We start from the raw sequence: 18299 nt of genomic DNA, 5'->3' as shown, positions 1-18299 counted from the left end.
TATATATATATATATATATATATATATATATATATATATATATATATATATATATATTACACACACACACCTGTCCTTTTTTCCCCCCTAAGGTAAGTCTTTCCGCTCCCGGGATTGGAATGACTCCTTACCCTCTCCCTTAAAACCCACATCCTTTCGTCTTTCCCTCTCCTTCCCTCATTCCTGACGAAGCAACCATTGGTTGCGAAAGCTAGAATTTTGTGTGTATGTATGTGTTTCTATCGACCTGCCAGCCCTTTTGTATGGTAAGTCACATCGTCTTTGTTTTTAGATATATTTTTCCCACGTGGAATGTTTCCCTCTAATACACGTGGATCTGCCTTTGATCGTGTACACCTTCCGGGTTACAGGACTGGAGTAGGTGGTGGTGGGATGGTGCATGGGACAGGTTTTACACCGGGGGCGGTTACAAGGGTAGGAGCCAGAGGGTAGGGAAGGTGGTTTGGGGATTTCATAGGGATGAACTAAGAGGTTACGAAGGTTAGGTGGATGGCGGAAAGACACTCTTGGTGGAGTGGGGAGGATTTCATGAAGGATGGATCTCATTTCAGGGCAGGATTTGAGGAAGTCGTATCCCTGCTGGAGAGCCACATTCAGAGTCTGATCCAGTCCCGGAAAGTATCCTGTCACAAATGGGGCACTTTTGTGGTTCTTCTGTGGGAGGTTCTGGGTTTGAGGGGATGAGGAAGTGGCTCTGGTTATTTGCTTCTGTACCAGGTCGGGAGGGTAGTTGCGGGATGCGAAAGCTGTTTTCAGGTTGTTGGTGTAATGGTTCAGGGATTCCGGACTGGAGCAGATTCGTTTGCCACGAAGACCTAGGCTGTAGGGAAGGGACCGTTTGATGTGGAATGGGTGGCAGCTGTCATAATGGAGGTACTGTTGCTTGTTGGTGGGTCTGATGTGGACGGACGTGTGAAGCTGGCCATTGGACAGATGGAGGTCAACGTCAAGGAAAGTGGCATGGGATCTGGAGTAGGACCAGGTGAATCTGATGGAACCAAAGGAGTTGAGGTTGGAGAGAAAATTCTGGAGTTCTTCTTCACTGTGAGTCCAGATCATGAAGATGTCATCTATAAACCTGTACCAAACTTTGGGTTGGCAGGCCTGGGTAACCAAGAAGGCTTCCTCTAAGCGACCCATGAATAGGTTGGCGTACGAGGGGGCCATCCTGGTACCCACAGCTGTTCCCTTTAATTGTTGGTATGTCTGGCCTTCAAAAGTGAAGAAGTTGTGGGTCAGGATGAAGCTGGCTAAGGTAATGAGGAAAGAGGTTTTAGGTAGGGTGGCAGGTGATCGGCGTGAAAGGAAGTGCTCCATCGCAGCGAGGCCCTGGACGTGCGGAATATTTGTGTATAAAGAACTGGCATCAATGGTAACAAGGATGGTTTCTGGAACAGACTGGGTAAGGATTCCAGGCGTTCGAGAAAGTGGTTGGTGTCTTTGATGAAGGATGGGAGACTGCATGTAATGGGTTGAAGGTGTTTTATCCATGTAGGCAGAAATACGTTCTGTGGGGGCTTGGTAACCAGCTACAATGGGACGGCTGGGATGATTGGGTTTGTGAATTTTAGGAAGAAGGTAGAAGGTAGGGGTGCGGGGTGTCTGTGGGGTCAGGAGGTTGATGGAGTCAGGTGAAAGGTTTTGTAGGGGGCCTAAGGTTCTGAGGATTCCTTGAAGCTCCGCCTGGACATTAGGAATGGGATTACCTTGGCAAACTTTGTATGTAGTGTTGTCTGAAAGCTGACGCAGTCCCTCAGTCACATACTCCCGACGATCAAGTACCACGGACGTGGAACCCTTGTCCGCCGGAAGAATGACGATGGAACTGTCAGCCTTCAGATCACGGATAGCTTGGGCTTCAGCAGTGGTGATGTTGGGAGTAGGCTTAAGGTTTTCTAAGGAGAATTGAGAGGCAAGGCTGGAAGTCAGAAATTCCTGGAAGGTTTGGAGAGGGTGATTTTGAGGAAGAGAAGGTGGGTCCCGCTGTGACGGAGGACGGAACTGTTCCAGGTAGGGTTCAATTTGGATAGTGTCTTGGGGAGTTCGATCATTAGGAGTAGGATTAGGATCATTTTTCTTCGTGGCAAAGTGATATTTCCAGCAGAGGGTACGAGTGTAGGACAGTAAATCTTTGACGAGGGCTGTTTGGTTGAATCTGGGAGTGGGGCTGAAGGTGAGGCCTTTGGATAGGACAGAAGTTTCGGATTGGGAGAGAGGTTTGGAGGAAAGGTTAACTACTGAATTAGGGTGATGTGGTTCCAGATAGTGTTGATTGGAATTTTGAGGTTTTGGAGGGAGTGGAGCTGGAAGTGGGAGATTGAGTAGATGGGAGAGACTGGGTCTGTGTGCAATGAGAGGAGGTTGAGGTTTGCTGGAAAGGTTGTGAAGGGTGAGCGAGTTGCCTTTCCGGAGGTGGGAAACCAGGAGATTGGATAGTTTTTTGAGGTGGAGGGTGGCATGCTGTTCTAATTTGCGGTTGGCCTGTAGGAGGATGCTCTGAACAGCCGGTGTGGATGTGGGAGAGGAAAGACTGAGGACTTTTATTAAGGATAGGAGTTGACGGGTGCGTTCATTGGCTGAGTTGATGTGTAGGTGAAGGATTAGGTGGGTGAGGGCAATGGATTGTACAGTTTGGAACTGGTATAGGGACTGATAGAAAGAAGGGTTGCAGCCAGAGATGGGAACTTTAAGTGTGAGGCCTTTGGGGGTAATGCCAAATGTCAGACAAGCCTGAGAAAATAAAATATGGGAGTGTAATCTGGCTAGGGCTAAGGCATGTTTGCGGAGGGAATGTAAATAAAACTTAATGGGGTCGTTGTGGGGGTGTTGTGAGGGTGACATGGTATTAGAAGGTGGAAAGTGTAACATGAGGCTGAAATGAGAATGAAAATAAAAATATATGGGGAGAGATAAAGGTGAACTAGAAAGCAACTGGAGATCTGGTGTGAAAAAAGGCGAAAAAGTGTTGGTTAAAGCTGGGCTATGTTGATCCTGTGGTGAACTTCGGTTGGTAGACAACGATGTGCATAAAGGTTAGGTGGTTGTGTTGCCGCCAAAACACGTTAAAGGGAGGAGAAATTCGGGAAAATTTCGAAAAAACTACGTGTAAATGTATTAAAAGGAGTGTTGTTGTGGTGGCAGATTATGAAGATGAGGTTAACAATTGTCTGACGAAGAAATAATGACGTTAAATTCTGTGGGAAGCGGCTAAAAATGATCAGTGATGTGAGAAAAACGGAAATGGAAATAAAGCAAAAGTTATTAGAACTAGCCGAAATGGTTGTTTAATAGGTGAAAGGAACTGTTTGTGAACTAGAAACGGTGGATTTTATAGCAGCGGTAGTGTTGAAAGCGGAAAAAATTTTTTTTTGTTATGGTTTGGAGGTGGGTTACGTATTACGTATTATTGAGTATATATCGGCGGGATAAAATTGTATAGTAGATTACGGTAAAAAGGAGAAGGTGAATAAAAAGTGAATGTGGCTCTCCAGCAGGGATACGACTTCCTCAAATCCTGCCCTGAAATGAGATCCATCCTTCATGAAATCCTCCCCACTCCACCAAGAGTGTCTTTCCGCCGTCAACCTAACCTTCGTAACCTCTTAGTTCATCCCTATGAAATCCCCAAATCACCTTCCCTACCCTCTGGCTCCTACCCTTGTAACCGCCCCCGGTGTAAAACCTGTCCCATGCACCATCCCACCACCACCACCTACTCCAGTCCTGTAACCCGGAAGGTGTACACGATCAAAGGCAGAGCCACGTGTGAAAGCACCCACGTGATTTACTAACTAACCTGCCTACACTGTAAAGCTTTCTATGTGGGAATGACCAGCAACAAACTGTCCATTCGCATGAATGGACACAGGCAGACAGTGTTTGTTGGTAATGAGGATCACCCTGTGGCTAAACATGCCTTGGTGCACGGCCAGCACATCTTGGCACAGTGTTACACAGTCCGGGTTATCTGGATACTTCCCACTAACACCAACCTGTCAGAACTCCGGAGATGGGAACTTGCCCTTCAGTATATCCTCTCTTCTCGTTATCCGCCAGGCCTCAACCTCCGCTAATTTCAAGTTGCCGCCGCTCATACCTCACCTGTCTTTTAACAACATCTTTGCCTCTTTACTTCCGCCTCGACTGACATCTCTGCCCAAACTCTTTGCCTTTACAAATGTCTGCTTGTGTCTGTGTATGTGCGGATCGATGTGTGTGTGTGTGTGTGTGTGTGTGTGTGTGTGTGTGTGTGTACAATGTAACTTCTGCACCATTTCAGTGCAGTAATGTGTTCATTGTAAAGAAGTATTATAGTAGTTGTATTACATGTGTATTACCTTATAAATACAGAAAATAAGTTTTTTTTATTTTACATTCAGTGCATTAGTATTTGTAAAATGAGTCTTTCATATAGTGTTCATTAAAAAATGATCATTCCACTTGGGACCTGTGGAATGGTACATTAGCTTATTTGTTTTAGTTGTAAATATTTGTCATGTATTGTTGTATTTCTGACATGTTCTACATCCTGGAGGACCTCCTCACTACAGATCAATTGGAATGAAAGTAAATCTAATCTAATCTCCACAGCAGTCAACCAAAACACTGCCTCCCTCTGTGTTTGTTTCATGAAAAGACAATTTAGATAAGCTTTACCAACAATCTTTCTTCTCATGGATCATTCGTGACTGTAACAGGAAAGGAAGGATGGGAGAAGAGACTGGGCTACACAAAGTATCCCCTGCCACATACCGTACAGTTCTTTGCAGAGTACTGTAGATGAAATTCTTTAGCTGATATGAACTGATATTATGGCAGAAAATGCCTTTTTCGGGGATTCCACAGCATTTTCTTTCAGGCAAGTTGCAAGTTGTTTAATGGGTGTACTGGATTATTGGAACAATGACGCTGGCAGCCTCATTAGTATAGCAACAATTAATAGCACAAATACTGTTGCAGTTTTGAAAAACTGACTGTAAATCATTACACGAACTGCTTCACCTACACTTTAGACTGAACTATAACTGCTGGAGGTTACAATGGACGATCATGTTATACAAGGTAACATACAGAAAATTTTCATGTGAAGAAAAAGTGGAAATCAAAATCTAAAGATCATAAATAGGGTAAGCCTGATTTTGATGGACTGCCCATTACTCAAAAATTTTATCTAATGTTGAGATCTAAAAGCTTCCATAATTTCACTCATTACTTAAGCTCCGCAAGTGGAACACTACAGAAATCTCGGGTGTGAAGTATATAACAGTACTGAAAACAATTTCTATGATGAACTGTTCAACAGCACATTTGAATAATTTCAACTCAAACTTGATCATAGAAAAGAACTATTTGGTCTCTGAAATAGTGAAGGAATTTGGTTTGGTGGAATGACATTCCAGAAGTTCCACGACTACTATTCTTGAATCACAATTGAAGAAAACTACATTTTCTGGCTCCAGAGGTATATACCACTGCCATCAGTATAACTAAAAGTCTTTCATCTGAAGTAAACTACTCAAGTGAATTTGAGGAAGAAGTTACGTAAAAACTAACCATTTTTATAAATATTATCTACACCGGTTGAAAATGTTAAAATTTTTATGTGCATTACTTCAAGATCTAATAAAATTCGTAATTTTTTTATATAGAAGGCTGTGGATTCCTGTGTTATGAAGGTTAAATTACGTGTTTGTATTGGTCATGTCCAGAATAGGATGGGCACCAGGTTTACAAAGTTGAAACAAAGTCTGAGAGACAAGTAACTTTTTGATGGTAAAACCATAAGAAGTAGGCTGACAGACAAAATGATTGATGAACTACAGCAGTATTATGGGATGGCCATTAGAAATAATACTGAGGATTTGTTGAAAATGAAGCAGGCAGAATGGGCTACCTTCTTCCACAGACTGTTAACTAATGAAAAACCAGTACACCACCTTTGCCCTCCTGGACCTGATTCATGATGCAATTACCGCAATACCCAGTACTCAAACTGTTCACACAGCCATAAACATTCCATCGCAGCAGCAGTCATGGATATCATAAAACCTATATACAGAGACCCGGCAAACCCTGAATCACTGAAGAAGTGTCTGCAAGGTCAGACTCAAAATCCCAATGAGTCGTTCAATAATCTTAATGCACTCACCTACCAAAAACTGTTTTGTTGGAATAAAATGGAAATGAGCGTTTGGGGTAATTGGCCGGGAGGCCCCTTACGGGGCAGATCCGGCTGCCTTGGTGCAGGTCTTATTACATTTGACGCCATATTGGGCGACCTGCGTGCCGGATGGGGATGAAATGATGGTGAAGACAACACAACACACAGTCCCCGAGCAGAGAAAAGTCCCCGACCCAGCAGGGAATCGAATCCGCGGCCCTTAGGACAGCAGTCCGTCACGCTGACCATTCAGCTATTGGGGCGGACTTTGTTGGAATGAAGACACTAAAGTGGGGATCAGTGACACTGTTATTGCTTTTAATGATGGCAACATTGGTAGAGTGAAAGTGCTACAGCATATGGGAATTAATCCTGGAGCAAACTGCATCAGAGAACTTGAACAGTTGGACATGGTTTGCATTGATAAAGCAGAGTACGCAGCAGAGTATGCAGCACAGTTGGCCACTAAGGAGTCCAGAAAGAAGAAAAAATTTGGAAAAAGATCAAGAGGATGATATAGTATGGTGCAGGGTGCTTCGGAGTGACTAAAAATAAAAAATAAAAATATAAGCATACGTTAAGTGAGTTACAGTCTTTCGAAACTTTAGAAGCTGTTCCTGCAAAAATTACATTTTCTTTTGCATTTTTATCTAAATCTCAGAAACCACTTCGAGTATTCAAATTTTCAGGGAGTAATAACATACATATCCTGAGTCTACTGAACTAAAAGAAGAACATAATGTTATGTATAATTAAAATTATTTAGAATAACGTACAAAAAAGTACACAAAATTTTAACTGTGTAGTTCAAAAATTGTATTTCAGGAAGCAGTGGCAGAAATGCAATTATTGTAGTTCAGTAGACTCAGAACACACTGTTTCCTGTGCTGTAAAAGTTTCATGTCAATGGCTACGGTATTTCGTGAAGTACAGGGAAGCCAAGTCACTAAATTTAACATTGTCGGGATAGGGCCCTGCTCCAACTCCCCTTAAGCGAGGTGCACCAGTGATGCTACACATAATCTTGGCTGAATGCTGGTGATGAGAGGTGGTCAGTAGCGGTTATTAGTGTACCCTCAAGGGGAACACACAAACTACCAACAGAAACACTTCAGAGATAGATGCCGGTCACCTGATTATACGTAAAATGAGGGTGCTGCAAGCAGGATGTGAAATGACAGTCCCTAATTGGGAGGGTGGGCTAAAGGTCTGCTGTGGAGTGTTTCTAATTGGTATTTGGTTGCCTGAGATGGGAATGTGCAGTCTACTCTCTCTCTGTACTTGTAGTTCTGGATTCTAGGTGTGTGGAAGGGCCAAGAATGCGAATGACTGGTTGTTTGGGGAAGGAGACCAGACAGTGTGGTCATCGGTCTCATCGGATTAGGGAAGGAAGTCGGCCGTGCCCTTTCAGACGAACCATCCCGGCATTTGCCTGGAATGATTTAGGGAAATCACGGAAAACCTAAATCAGGATGGCCGGACGCGGGATTGAACCGTCGTCCTCCCGAATGCGAGTCCAGTGTCTAACCACTGCGCCACCTCGCTCGATGAATGCGAATGAAAGTGGGGTAAGGTGGAAGTGAGGCGTGTCGAACAGACAGTTCAGGGTTACCGAGGTCTAGGGAAGAGTATCTGGTATCTCAGCATCAGGCAGAAAGATATGCCAAGTTTGGAGATAAGCTATCAATCATACAGACACGATAATTGGAGAGGGGTAGTAGGAAAAGGGAGAGAAGGAAACGTAGTAGGTGAATATGGATTGGGGCTAAGAAATGAAAGAGGAAGCCGCCTGGTAGAATTTTGCACAGAGCATAACTTAATCATAGCTAACACTTGGTTCAAGAATCATAAAAGAAGGCTGTATACATGGAAGATGCCTGGAGATACTGACAGATTTCAGATAGATTATATAATGGTAAGACAGAGATTTAGGAACCAGGTTTTAAATTGTAAGACATTTCCAGGGGCAGATGTGGACTCTGACCGCAATCTATTGGTTATGAACTGTAGATTAAAACTGAAGAAACTGCAAAAAGGTGGAAATTTAAGGAGATTGGACCCGGATAAACTGACTAAACCAGAGGTTGTACAGAGTTTCAGGGAGAGCATAAGGGAACAATTGACAGGAATGGGGGAAAGAAATACAGTAGAAGAAGAATGGGTAGCTTTGAGGGATGAAGTAGTGAAGGCAACAGAGGATCAAGTAGGTAAAAAGACGAGGGCTAGTAGAAATCCTTGGGTAACAGAAGAAATATTGAATTTAATTGATGAAAGGAGAAAATATAAAAACGCAGTAAATGAAGCAGGCAAAAAGGAATACAAACATCTCAGAAATGAGATCAACAGGAAGTGCAAAATGGCTAACCAGGGATGGCTAGAGGATAAATGTAAGGATGTAGAGGCTTATCTCACTAGGGGGTAAGACAGATACTGCCTACAGGAAAATTAAAGAGACCTTTGGAGAAAAGAGAACCACTTGTCTGAATATCAAGAGCTCAGATGGCAACCCAGTTCTAAGCAAAGAAGGGAGGGCAGAAAGGTGGAAGGAGTATATAGAGGGTTTATACAAGGGCGATGTACTTGAGGACAATATTATGGAAATGGAAGAGGATGTAGATGAAGACGAAATGGGAGATAAGATACTGCGTGAAGAGTTTGACAGAGCACTGAAAGACCTGAGTCGAAACAAGGCCCCGGGAGTAGACAACATTCCATTAGAACTAATGACAGCCTTGGGAGAGCCAGTCCTAACAAAACTCTACCATCTGGTGAGCAATATGTATGAGACGGGCGAAATTCCCTCAGACTTCAAGAAGAATATAATAATTCCAATCCCAAAGAAAGCAGGCGTTGACAGATGTTTACCGAAGTATCAGTTTAATAATTCACGGCTGCGAAATACTAACGCGAATTCTTTACAAACGAATGGAAAAACTAGCAGAAGCTGACCTTGGGGAAGATCAGTTTGGATTCCGTAGAAATGTTGGAACACGTGAGGCAATACTGACCCTACGGTTTATCTTACAAAATAGATTAAGGAAAGGCAATCCTACGTTTCTAGCATTTGCAGACTTTGAGGAAGCTTTTGACAATGTTGACTGGAATACTCTCTTTCAAATTCTGAAGGTGGCAGGGGTAAAATACAGGGAGCGAAAGGCTATTTACAATTTGTATAGAAACCAAATGGCAGTTGTAAGAGTTGAGGGGCATGAAAGGGAAGCAGCGGTTGTGAAGGGAGTGAGACAGGGTTGTAGCCTATCCCCCATGTTATTCCATCTGTATATTGAGCAAGCAGTAAAGGAAACAAAAGAAAAATTCGGAGTAGGAAATAACTTCCATGGAGAAGAAATAAAAACTTTGAGGTTCGCCGATGACATTGTAATTCTATCAGAGACAGCTAAGTACCTGGAAGAGCAGCTGAACGGAATGGACAGTGTCTTGAAAGGAGGATATAAGATGAACATCAACAAAAGCAAAACGAGGATAATGGAATGTAGTCGAATTAAATCGGGTGATGCTGAGGGTATTAGATTAGGAAATGAGACACTTAAAGTAGTAAATAGTTTTGCTATTTGGGGAGCAAAATAACCGATGATGGTCGAAGTAGAGAGGATATAAAATGTAGACTGGCATGGCAAGGAAATCGTTTCTGAAGAAGAGAAATTTGTTAACATGGAGTTTAGATTTAAGTGTCAGGAAGTCGTTTCTGAAAGTATTTGTATGGAGTGTAGCCATGTATGGAAGTGAAACATGGACGATAAATAGTTTGGACAAGAAGAGAATAGAAGTTTTCGAAATGTGGTGCTACAGAAGGTTGCTGAAGATTAGATGGGTAGATCACGTAACTAATGAGGAGGTGTTGAATAGGATTGGGGAGAAGAGAAGTTTGTGGCACAACTTGTCTAGAAGGAGGGATCGGTTGGTAGGACATGTTCTGAGGCATCAAGGGATCACCAATTTAGTACTGGAGGGCAGCGTGGAGGGTAAAAATCGTAGTAGAGGGAGGCCAAGAGATGAATACACTAAGCAGATTCAGAAGGATGTAGGTTGCAGTAGGTACTGGTAGATGATGAAGCTTGCACAGGATAGAGTAGCATGGAGAGCTGCATCAAACCAGTCTCAGGACTGAAGACCACAACAACAACAACCTTTCTGTGACGCTATTACCAGGTTGTTGTTTGCAACCCTATACATAGTAAAAAACAACAACAACAACAACAACTGGAGAGGTGAGGAGGGGAGGACCAGATGCCGGAATTTTTTTTAAAAAGACTTTCTCGATTTGAAGCATAGCTATAACATTTGAACCCTAAACATTTAGACCTTTAAGCCCTAGTAAGAAAGAGAAGAAAGCGTTCTGGGAATTTAAAAAGTAGATTTCAAAGTTTCGTTTTTCGAAATATAAAGCGCAAATGTTACCTTGACGCAAACTGTTAGTGGAGTGTGAAACAAGATCAATTTTCCAAGGGCAGAACAGTCAAGAACATTGCATAATTGGTAAGTACACTGAAAGGAATTTTGAAATAAGTAAAAACTGAACTTTAATCACGATTCTTGCATTAATAAAATATATATTGCTAATGCCACAAGGAGTTTCCAGGCTACGTTAAAATATGGTATCAGGCAATCAAAAGTGGTTCACACACTGCTGCAACGAGAAACACTGTTGTCGAATTATTAAAACAAATCAAATAGCGAATTCCGTAATTTTAGCAGGGGCTCCCATAACACCATAATTTAAACTAGAAATCGTGATGATTACGGACAAATCTTAATACTTTGGGTGTCTGCGCAGGCACTCTAACACATGCAAAGTCTAGCAGCTCTACAGAAATGTGCTGTTGTGTGCAACCGGTACTGGCCCTTTCAGAGTCTCACTGTTCGTAGCAAAGTAAATTTAGTCAGACAGATCTCGGCGAAGCTCCGACGATTTTATCAGAGTCAGGTCACACAAATGGTTTCGAGTTGTCGCTACTGACCCTTTTCGATGAGCTCGTTCCACTTCTTGGCCCAGCCGCGCAGGCTCTTGGCGTAGGCCTTCTCGATGTCGGCGCGCTCCTGCACGAGCGCGACCAGGTCCGTGCACAGCCGGTAGCCGTCCTCGATGCGGCGGGTGGTGCGCTTGTAGTTGCCGGGCTCCCAGAAGGAGTCGCTGCCCGCGATCAGCATGTTGTCGTCGCTGTGGTGGGACATGGCGCCGGCGCCGCCTCTCAGCCCCGCTCCCTGCAACACCGCCAACGGCCCGCTGTAGCCCTGCTTTCTGTCTCTCCGCGACTCTCGCGCGAGCCGAACCAGCCGTCCACAGACGCAGATTTTACTTCGTTTGATTTATGACAAAATATAGTTTCCAAATTTCTCCTCTAACTTTCGGAGAACATTAAAACTGAGAGTCTCGAAAAAGACTAGGTGTTGTACGGGGTGTTCAAAAAGTCTCTACGCAGTGCCGTATGATTGTTAGCCGCGTGTGCCGTATGGCGCAGTGAATATACCAAAATGAAACTCAGTGACATACAAGTTATCAGTTTGTTGAATATTCATTTTTACTTACAAATTTTCGCATGAAATGTTGAATTGTCCGCCTGTTGTCGAATACACAATTCAATTCGTCTAACCATGTTTCCAAACACAAGCTGTAACATTTCTTATATAACGGCAGCAGTTAAAGTGGATATTGCAGTTTTCAATTACTCGGTGCATTTTGCACGGTTTTTATAGACAGTTGCTTTCGCTGCACCCCAGAAGAAAAAGTCAGGTGGTGTTAAGGCGATCGTGGAGGCCAAAGTCCCTGTGAAATTATGCGATCACCAAAAACATCAGCAAGTAGTGACATTGAAACGCGAGCTGTATGCGCGGTTGCACCATCTTGTAGAAAATAACCGTTCAGTATTTCACTTAACACAACTTCTCCTATGAATTGGTACAGAATATCACTGCAGTATCGTTGTGCGTTTATTGTTTCGTTAACAAATATGGGACCCACAATCGCACGGCATGCGCGGCTAACGATCATATGGCACTGCGGAGAGACTTTTTGAACACACCTTGGAAAACTACAAGTGTAACAGGATAATTTGTTGTTGCTCGAGTCCACTGCCCATACGAATGCGCTTGCAGCCTGACCGCCTACAGAGAACAGTCCAACCATTACTAGCAAACTGGGACAGGCTAACAACAACAACAAAACCGACAGGATTCACGAATCCACAGGCAGAATAGAGAAACCACAGGAAGGTTCCAGAATGGAATTTTCACTCTGCAGGTGTCTGCGCCGATAGAAACTTCCTGGCAGATTAAAACTGTGTGCGTCCGCAGCTCGTGGTCGTGCGGTAGCGTTCTCGCTTCCCGCGCCCGGGTTCCCGGGTTCGATTCCCGGCGGGGTCAGGGATTTTCTCTGCCTCGTGATGACTGGGTGTTGTGTGATGTCCTTAGGTTGGTTAGGTTTAAGTAGTTCTAAGTTCTAGGGGACTGATGACCATGGATGTTAAGTCCCATAGCGCTCAGAGCCATGTGAACCATTTTTTAAAACTGTGTGCTACACCGAGACTCGAAGTCGAGACCTTTGCCTTTCGCGGGCAAGTACTCTACCACCACAGCTACCCGAGCACGATTCACGACCCGCTCTCAGTTTTACTTCCGCCAGTACCTCGTCTCTCAACTTCCAAACTTCACAGAGGCTCTCCTGCGAACCTTGCAGCACTCACTCCTGGACGAAAGGATATTTCTGAGAAATGGCTTAGCCACAGCCTGGGGGAAGCTTCCAGAATGAGATTTTCACTCTGCAGCGGAGTCTGCGCTGATAGCGCCCTTGCCCGCGAAAGGCAAAGGTCCCGAGTTCGAGACTCGGTCCGGCACACAGTTTTAATATGCCAGGAAGTTTCTAACCACAGGAAACCGAGTGAGACAAGAAAGGAAAGGAAAGCAAGAAAAGCACGCCCAGAAAGAAAACGAAATTATAAATAGTGTGACTTCCCGAACTTTCCTGGAAACGACAAAGAAATAACATTCTCGCCATTTACACGCTCGCATGGCCATAGCCTGCAGACGTGTGCTTACAGTCTTAAGGTAAGTTGAATACTGATGACGTTCAGTGCACACTTCTATTTCACGTCGAGTAAATTATGACACTGCAAAAGTTTAGAGAATTTGTTGCTGTTATAATTCTCAAATCAATCTCATGACACATGTAGTTCACAAATTTTCAGACTAATGCTTTTGAAATGTAGTATTTCTCGGAACTGTAGTTTCTTTGGAGTTACTTTGAACCGATGTGCGAGGAGCGTTCGATAAGTATTGCAACATGTTTTTTCCTCGGCCAATTTCGATTGTGGAATATTCCCGCTTCAGCCTCCGTAGTTTCATTATGTACCGATAGGTGGCATCGCTATACGTAGCCTGCAAAATGGCGTCTGTTGTAACAGAGGTGCGTTCCAAACAGAGCGCTGTCATCTAATTTCTTTTGGAAGAAAACCAGAGCATCCCAGACATTCATAGCCGCTTACAGAATGTCTACGGTGACCTGGCAGTGAACAAAAACCGCGAGTCGCTGGACCAGGCGTATATTATCATCGGAACGAGGTAGCCAAAACCTTTGTGCTGGCCGCACACAGCTGTGACTCTTGCAAGTGCTGGAACGTGTGGACACACTCATTCGAGGTGATCCACGAATCACAAACACTTCGCTGCACAACTGGACGTCTCTGTTGGTAGTGTAGACACACTTATCGACCAGAAGGTGTACCCAAAGCTGTGTACCCGCTGGGTTCCTCGCCGTCTAACTGAAGACCATAAAGAGCAACGAAGGACCATCTCTGCGGAATTGCTTGCACTTTACGAAGCTGATCGTGACAACTTTTTGTCAAACATCGTCACAGAACACTAAACGAGGGTTCATCACTAAGAACCATAAAAAAATGCAATCCATGGAGTGGCACCACACCACCACTCCTTCCTCTGAAGAGGAAATTCCTACCCTCAGCAGATGACATCATGGCGACGGTCTTCTGGGACTCCCTCGTGGTGAAACAATCAACTCTGAACTGTATAGTGCTAGACTCAGGAAATAGAAGAAACGACATCAGGGTGTTCGTCACTACAAAAATTGAACGAACCACTTCTCCATCACACCGCAAGCCTCAACACAAGTATGCGCACCGAGATCAGCTCACCAAACTTCACTATATTGTTCTTCCTCATCCACCCTAGAGCCCGGGTCTCGCACTGTCTGACTTCTATTTCTTTGGCCCAATGAAAGATGCATTTAGCGGGAAGTAGTATGTGGATGATGCAGCAAGTCGTTAGCTTCCCACGCCCGGGTTCCCGGGTTCGATTCCCGGCGGGGTCAGGGATTTTCTCTGCCTCGTGATGGCTGGGTGTTGTGTGCTGTCCTTAGGTTAGTTAGGTTTAAGTAGTTCTAAGTTCTAGGGGACTTATGACCACAGCAGTTGAGTCCCATAGTGCTCAGAGCCATTTGAACCATTTTCGTTAGCTCCGACGTCGACCAGTAGAGGTAATAAGCGGGCATACAGCCTCTCCCAATAAGATGTCTTACGGCCGTCGCGTTGAGTGGAGATTATATTTTAAAAACAGGGTTTTATAGCCAGAAGTGTGGGGAATAATATGATGTATCGAAATCCTGACTACAACCAACCTGCTTATAGAAAAAATGTGTTGCATTACTTATTGAACGCACCTAGTAGTATACAATGATGTATTATTATAATACAGAAATTATGTTTGTTATTGTTATTGTTATTAAAATCCTAAGCACCTGTTGAGCATTAACAGCGGTGGTAACGGCTAGTTGTATGTATGAGGGAGACGGCTAGTTATATGTATGAGAGAGTCGGAAGGGGGGGGGGGGGGCGCTGACAGTAACAAAACAATGGCCTTCCTCATAATCTAATACCGAAGCTGCGGCTGGCCCGTCCACATACATACAGATATTGACGGTAAAATTTAACTTCGGCATAATATGAATTTAATTTCCTGTTGTTTCCAGGCACCTATGCCATAAAACAACAGTAAACTAGCAACACGCATACAGTTATGTGGAAGGCTCAACTTCAATTTGACATCATTACTTTCTTTTAAAGAATCTTGGTCAAAATAATAATGCTGCAAGTTTTAACCCAAATTATACAACACGCGGGGACAGTCGAAACAACGTTTTTTTTGTTCATTTTACCAACAACATACTTCACAATTCACTAAATGAAACAACACCTGAGGGCTCGAAAAGGTTTGGCTTCAATTAACGAACTCATTACAAGCCCATATTATTAGAGATAATTTTTAAGACTTGTCTACAACCCCTTATTCTGCAATGAGGTGTTAACGAGCGCGATTGCCTCAGTGTACGTAGACAAGCAGGCTGTGTACCCAAAGCACTCTTTCACTACAGGAAATACGTAAAAAGTATTGTGTGGATCGTAGCTGAAAACTTTAAGCTATTGATGTCCAATTAAATGCGAGACCTACACTGAATAATACAGTACGTGGAAGTCTAGGCCTTGGTACAAATGTGAAAATGGATATTATCATAACGCTGGTTTGTGTCCTTGCAAAATCGGAATCTAATAATACAATTACTGTGCGCTTCAATTTTAAAATATAGTGGTTAATCTCAATACGTAGAAAATGGTACCAGAGAACATGGCGAAGGAAATTCGCATGATCCTTCAACCACATCGAAGTACTGGTGTCCAAACACCATCAATTTTGCAGAGAAATACAGTCCACAGATCAAAAGGAGAATCATTCCACATATGGTTGCAAAATGCAAGCTGTCGGTATGGTATATGCAAGAAAGACGTCTACTGTTACTGATGGCGAGCTTGCCGTCGAGTAACTTGTGGTCACATGCAAAGCGGAACGAGTGGGAGGACAGGTGTGTGTGTGGGGGGGGGGGGGGGGGGTGTTTCTTCAAGGTGGCAAGACGTACACAGTTTCTAACTGTAATACTTGCTTTATTAAACAATTAAAGTAACATTATAGCTCTTAATGAGTAGACTGCGACACCATTTTTAAATTCGGTCAACAACAGTATGAAAAATTGAAATTAAAACGTTTTGCCCCTGAAAGCCGATAGACAGGCAACAACCTGCAACTGGAACCGTGCTCTGGGTAAGCCGTTTATTTAATATAGGGTGTGCCGTGCGGTTCTAGGCCCTTCAGTCTGGAGCCGAGTGACCGCTCCGGTCGCAGGTTCGAATCCTGCCTCGGGCATGGATGTGTGTGATGTCCTTAGGTTAGTTAGGTTTAATTAATTCTGAGTTCTAGGCGACTGATGACCTCAGAAGTTAAGTCGCATAGTGCTCAGAGCCATTTGAACCATTTAATATAGGGTGTTTCACAGAATGACCTGATTCAAAATTCCATAGTTATTGATAAAAACAATAAACATGGCATGAATTGCAAAACACAACATCTTAAAGTTTTCGCTTTGCGATTAAAAATACTGTGTTTGTCCACCAGCAACAGTACGATCATCATCTAGACGATGGCTAAATTCGTCATAAACTTTAAACAATGTACGGGTACCTGCTTTTATAGAAGTCATGGTGGCTGTTATTCTGTTCTTCACTACTTCTACGTCTCGAGGTAAAGGCGAGATGAACGCACTTTCCTTCACATACCTTACAAGAAAAATCACATGGGGGTCATGTCGGGCGATCTTCGAGGCTAAGAATGCAGGTTAAGTGTCTTGGGGGTACCGTTCGCCCTATGCAGCGTTGAACTATGATCTCCAAATGTTGCATGATTGGCTCTTTTCACAATTTTAAGAGGACTCCGATGACTTCATTTTCCAACAGAATACAGCTCCACTACACTGGTGCAACATCGTACCGGTAAGTCAGTTTCTCAGTGACACACTGCCTCAACGCTGGATAGGGCGCACGGGACCGCCAGACATTCCCCCGCATTCTTGAGTGTATTCATCTCCTCTTTACCTCGTGACACAGAAGAAGTGAAGAACAGAATAACAGCCGCCATGACTCCTGTATTTGCAAATATGTTGTGTAAAGTTTACGGTGAATTTAGCTATCGTCTGGATATATTGCTCGTGCTGCTGCTGGACACAGAGCATTTGTGATAGCATAGCTAAAACTAAGATTTTGCGAGTATTTTGCAATTCACCCCCAGTTTGTAACATTTTTTATCAATAAATATGGAGTTTTGAAATCAGGTCATTCTTTTTTAAACATCCTGTAATACAGATGTTATGCGTCACGAAGGGTCAATGATGTAGCACTGGTACTAAAATAGTAATGCTCAACAGGTCTTAACCGTTCCTTCGGGGCCCATTTTCTTACAAGGCCTGTCGCCTTGGGCACAGCTGCTATTGATTTTCTGAGCCAAGTGTTGCCAGCTGCGAAGACGCAGACTGGGCGCCCCCAGTTGCTGGCAGCGACCGCCCACCGCTATTTCGGTAACCTGCGAAATGTTATACGAGCCAGCACCGCACGTGGGAGCCACCGTTCACGTGTCTCGGTGCATGCGCCACCGCGTGCTGACTACACACTAACAAGTCAGCCGGTCCATAACCAGGTACACACACTATGCTTCCACACCTCCCCTGTGCTTCAGGTTACTACACGTCACCCAACACACACTACTACATAGCTACACTGGGATTTTGGTGCCACAGCATATTTATATTTAACACTTGTTAATCAAATATATACAACATGTCTTGTTTTCAGATTTGTACGCGAACTCAAATGCGTATTTTGAATCAGTTCCTTGGGAGCACATAACTGCAAGATGACATAATACGAAGGGCGTTCAGTAAGTAATGAAATACACTTTTTTTAAGCAGTTTGGTTTGATTCAGGATTCCAATACGCCATGTTATTCTCCACTCTTTAGGTCACAAAACTCTGTATTTGAATATAATCTCCGTTCAATGCGACGGCCTTAACGAACTTTACTGGGAGAGGCTGTATGCCAGCATGGTACCTTTCTACCGGTCGACGTCGGAACCAACGCCTTGCTGCATCAACAACCTAGCCATCATCCAGTTACTGCTTCCCGCGGAGTGAATCTCTCACTGGAGTCGGAAGATGCGAGATCCGGGCTGTAGGGTGGACGAGGAAGAACAGTCCAATGAAGTTTCGTG

General features: G+C 43.8%; 1 protein-coding gene across 9 annotated transcripts in view; it reads right to left on the bottom strand.

The window, feature by feature from the left end:
* Positions 1 to 18299, bottom strand: part of LOC126199173 (protein kinase C and casein kinase substrate in neurons protein 1-like) — a 626821-nt gene that overhangs the window by 41003 nt on the left and 567519 nt on the right. For all 9 annotated transcript variants that reach the window (XM_049935943.1, XM_049935942.1, XM_049935940.1 and 6 more), the window contains one exon: positions 11161 to 11404. In XM_049935943.1, the coding sequence (XP_049791900.1) occupies positions 11161 to 11374 (214 nt within the window). In that variant the 5' untranslated portion in view covers positions 11375 to 11404. The remainder of the gene's footprint in view (positions 1 to 11160; positions 11405 to 18299) is intronic.

This window comes from Schistocerca nitens, chromosome 8 (assembly GCF_023898315.1).
Source record: "Schistocerca nitens isolate TAMUIC-IGC-003100 chromosome 8, iqSchNite1.1, whole genome shotgun sequence".
Taxonomy (NCBI): domain Eukaryota; kingdom Metazoa; phylum Arthropoda; class Insecta; order Orthoptera; family Acrididae; genus Schistocerca; species Schistocerca nitens.
This window is presented reverse-complemented; position numbering and strand designations above follow the sequence as displayed.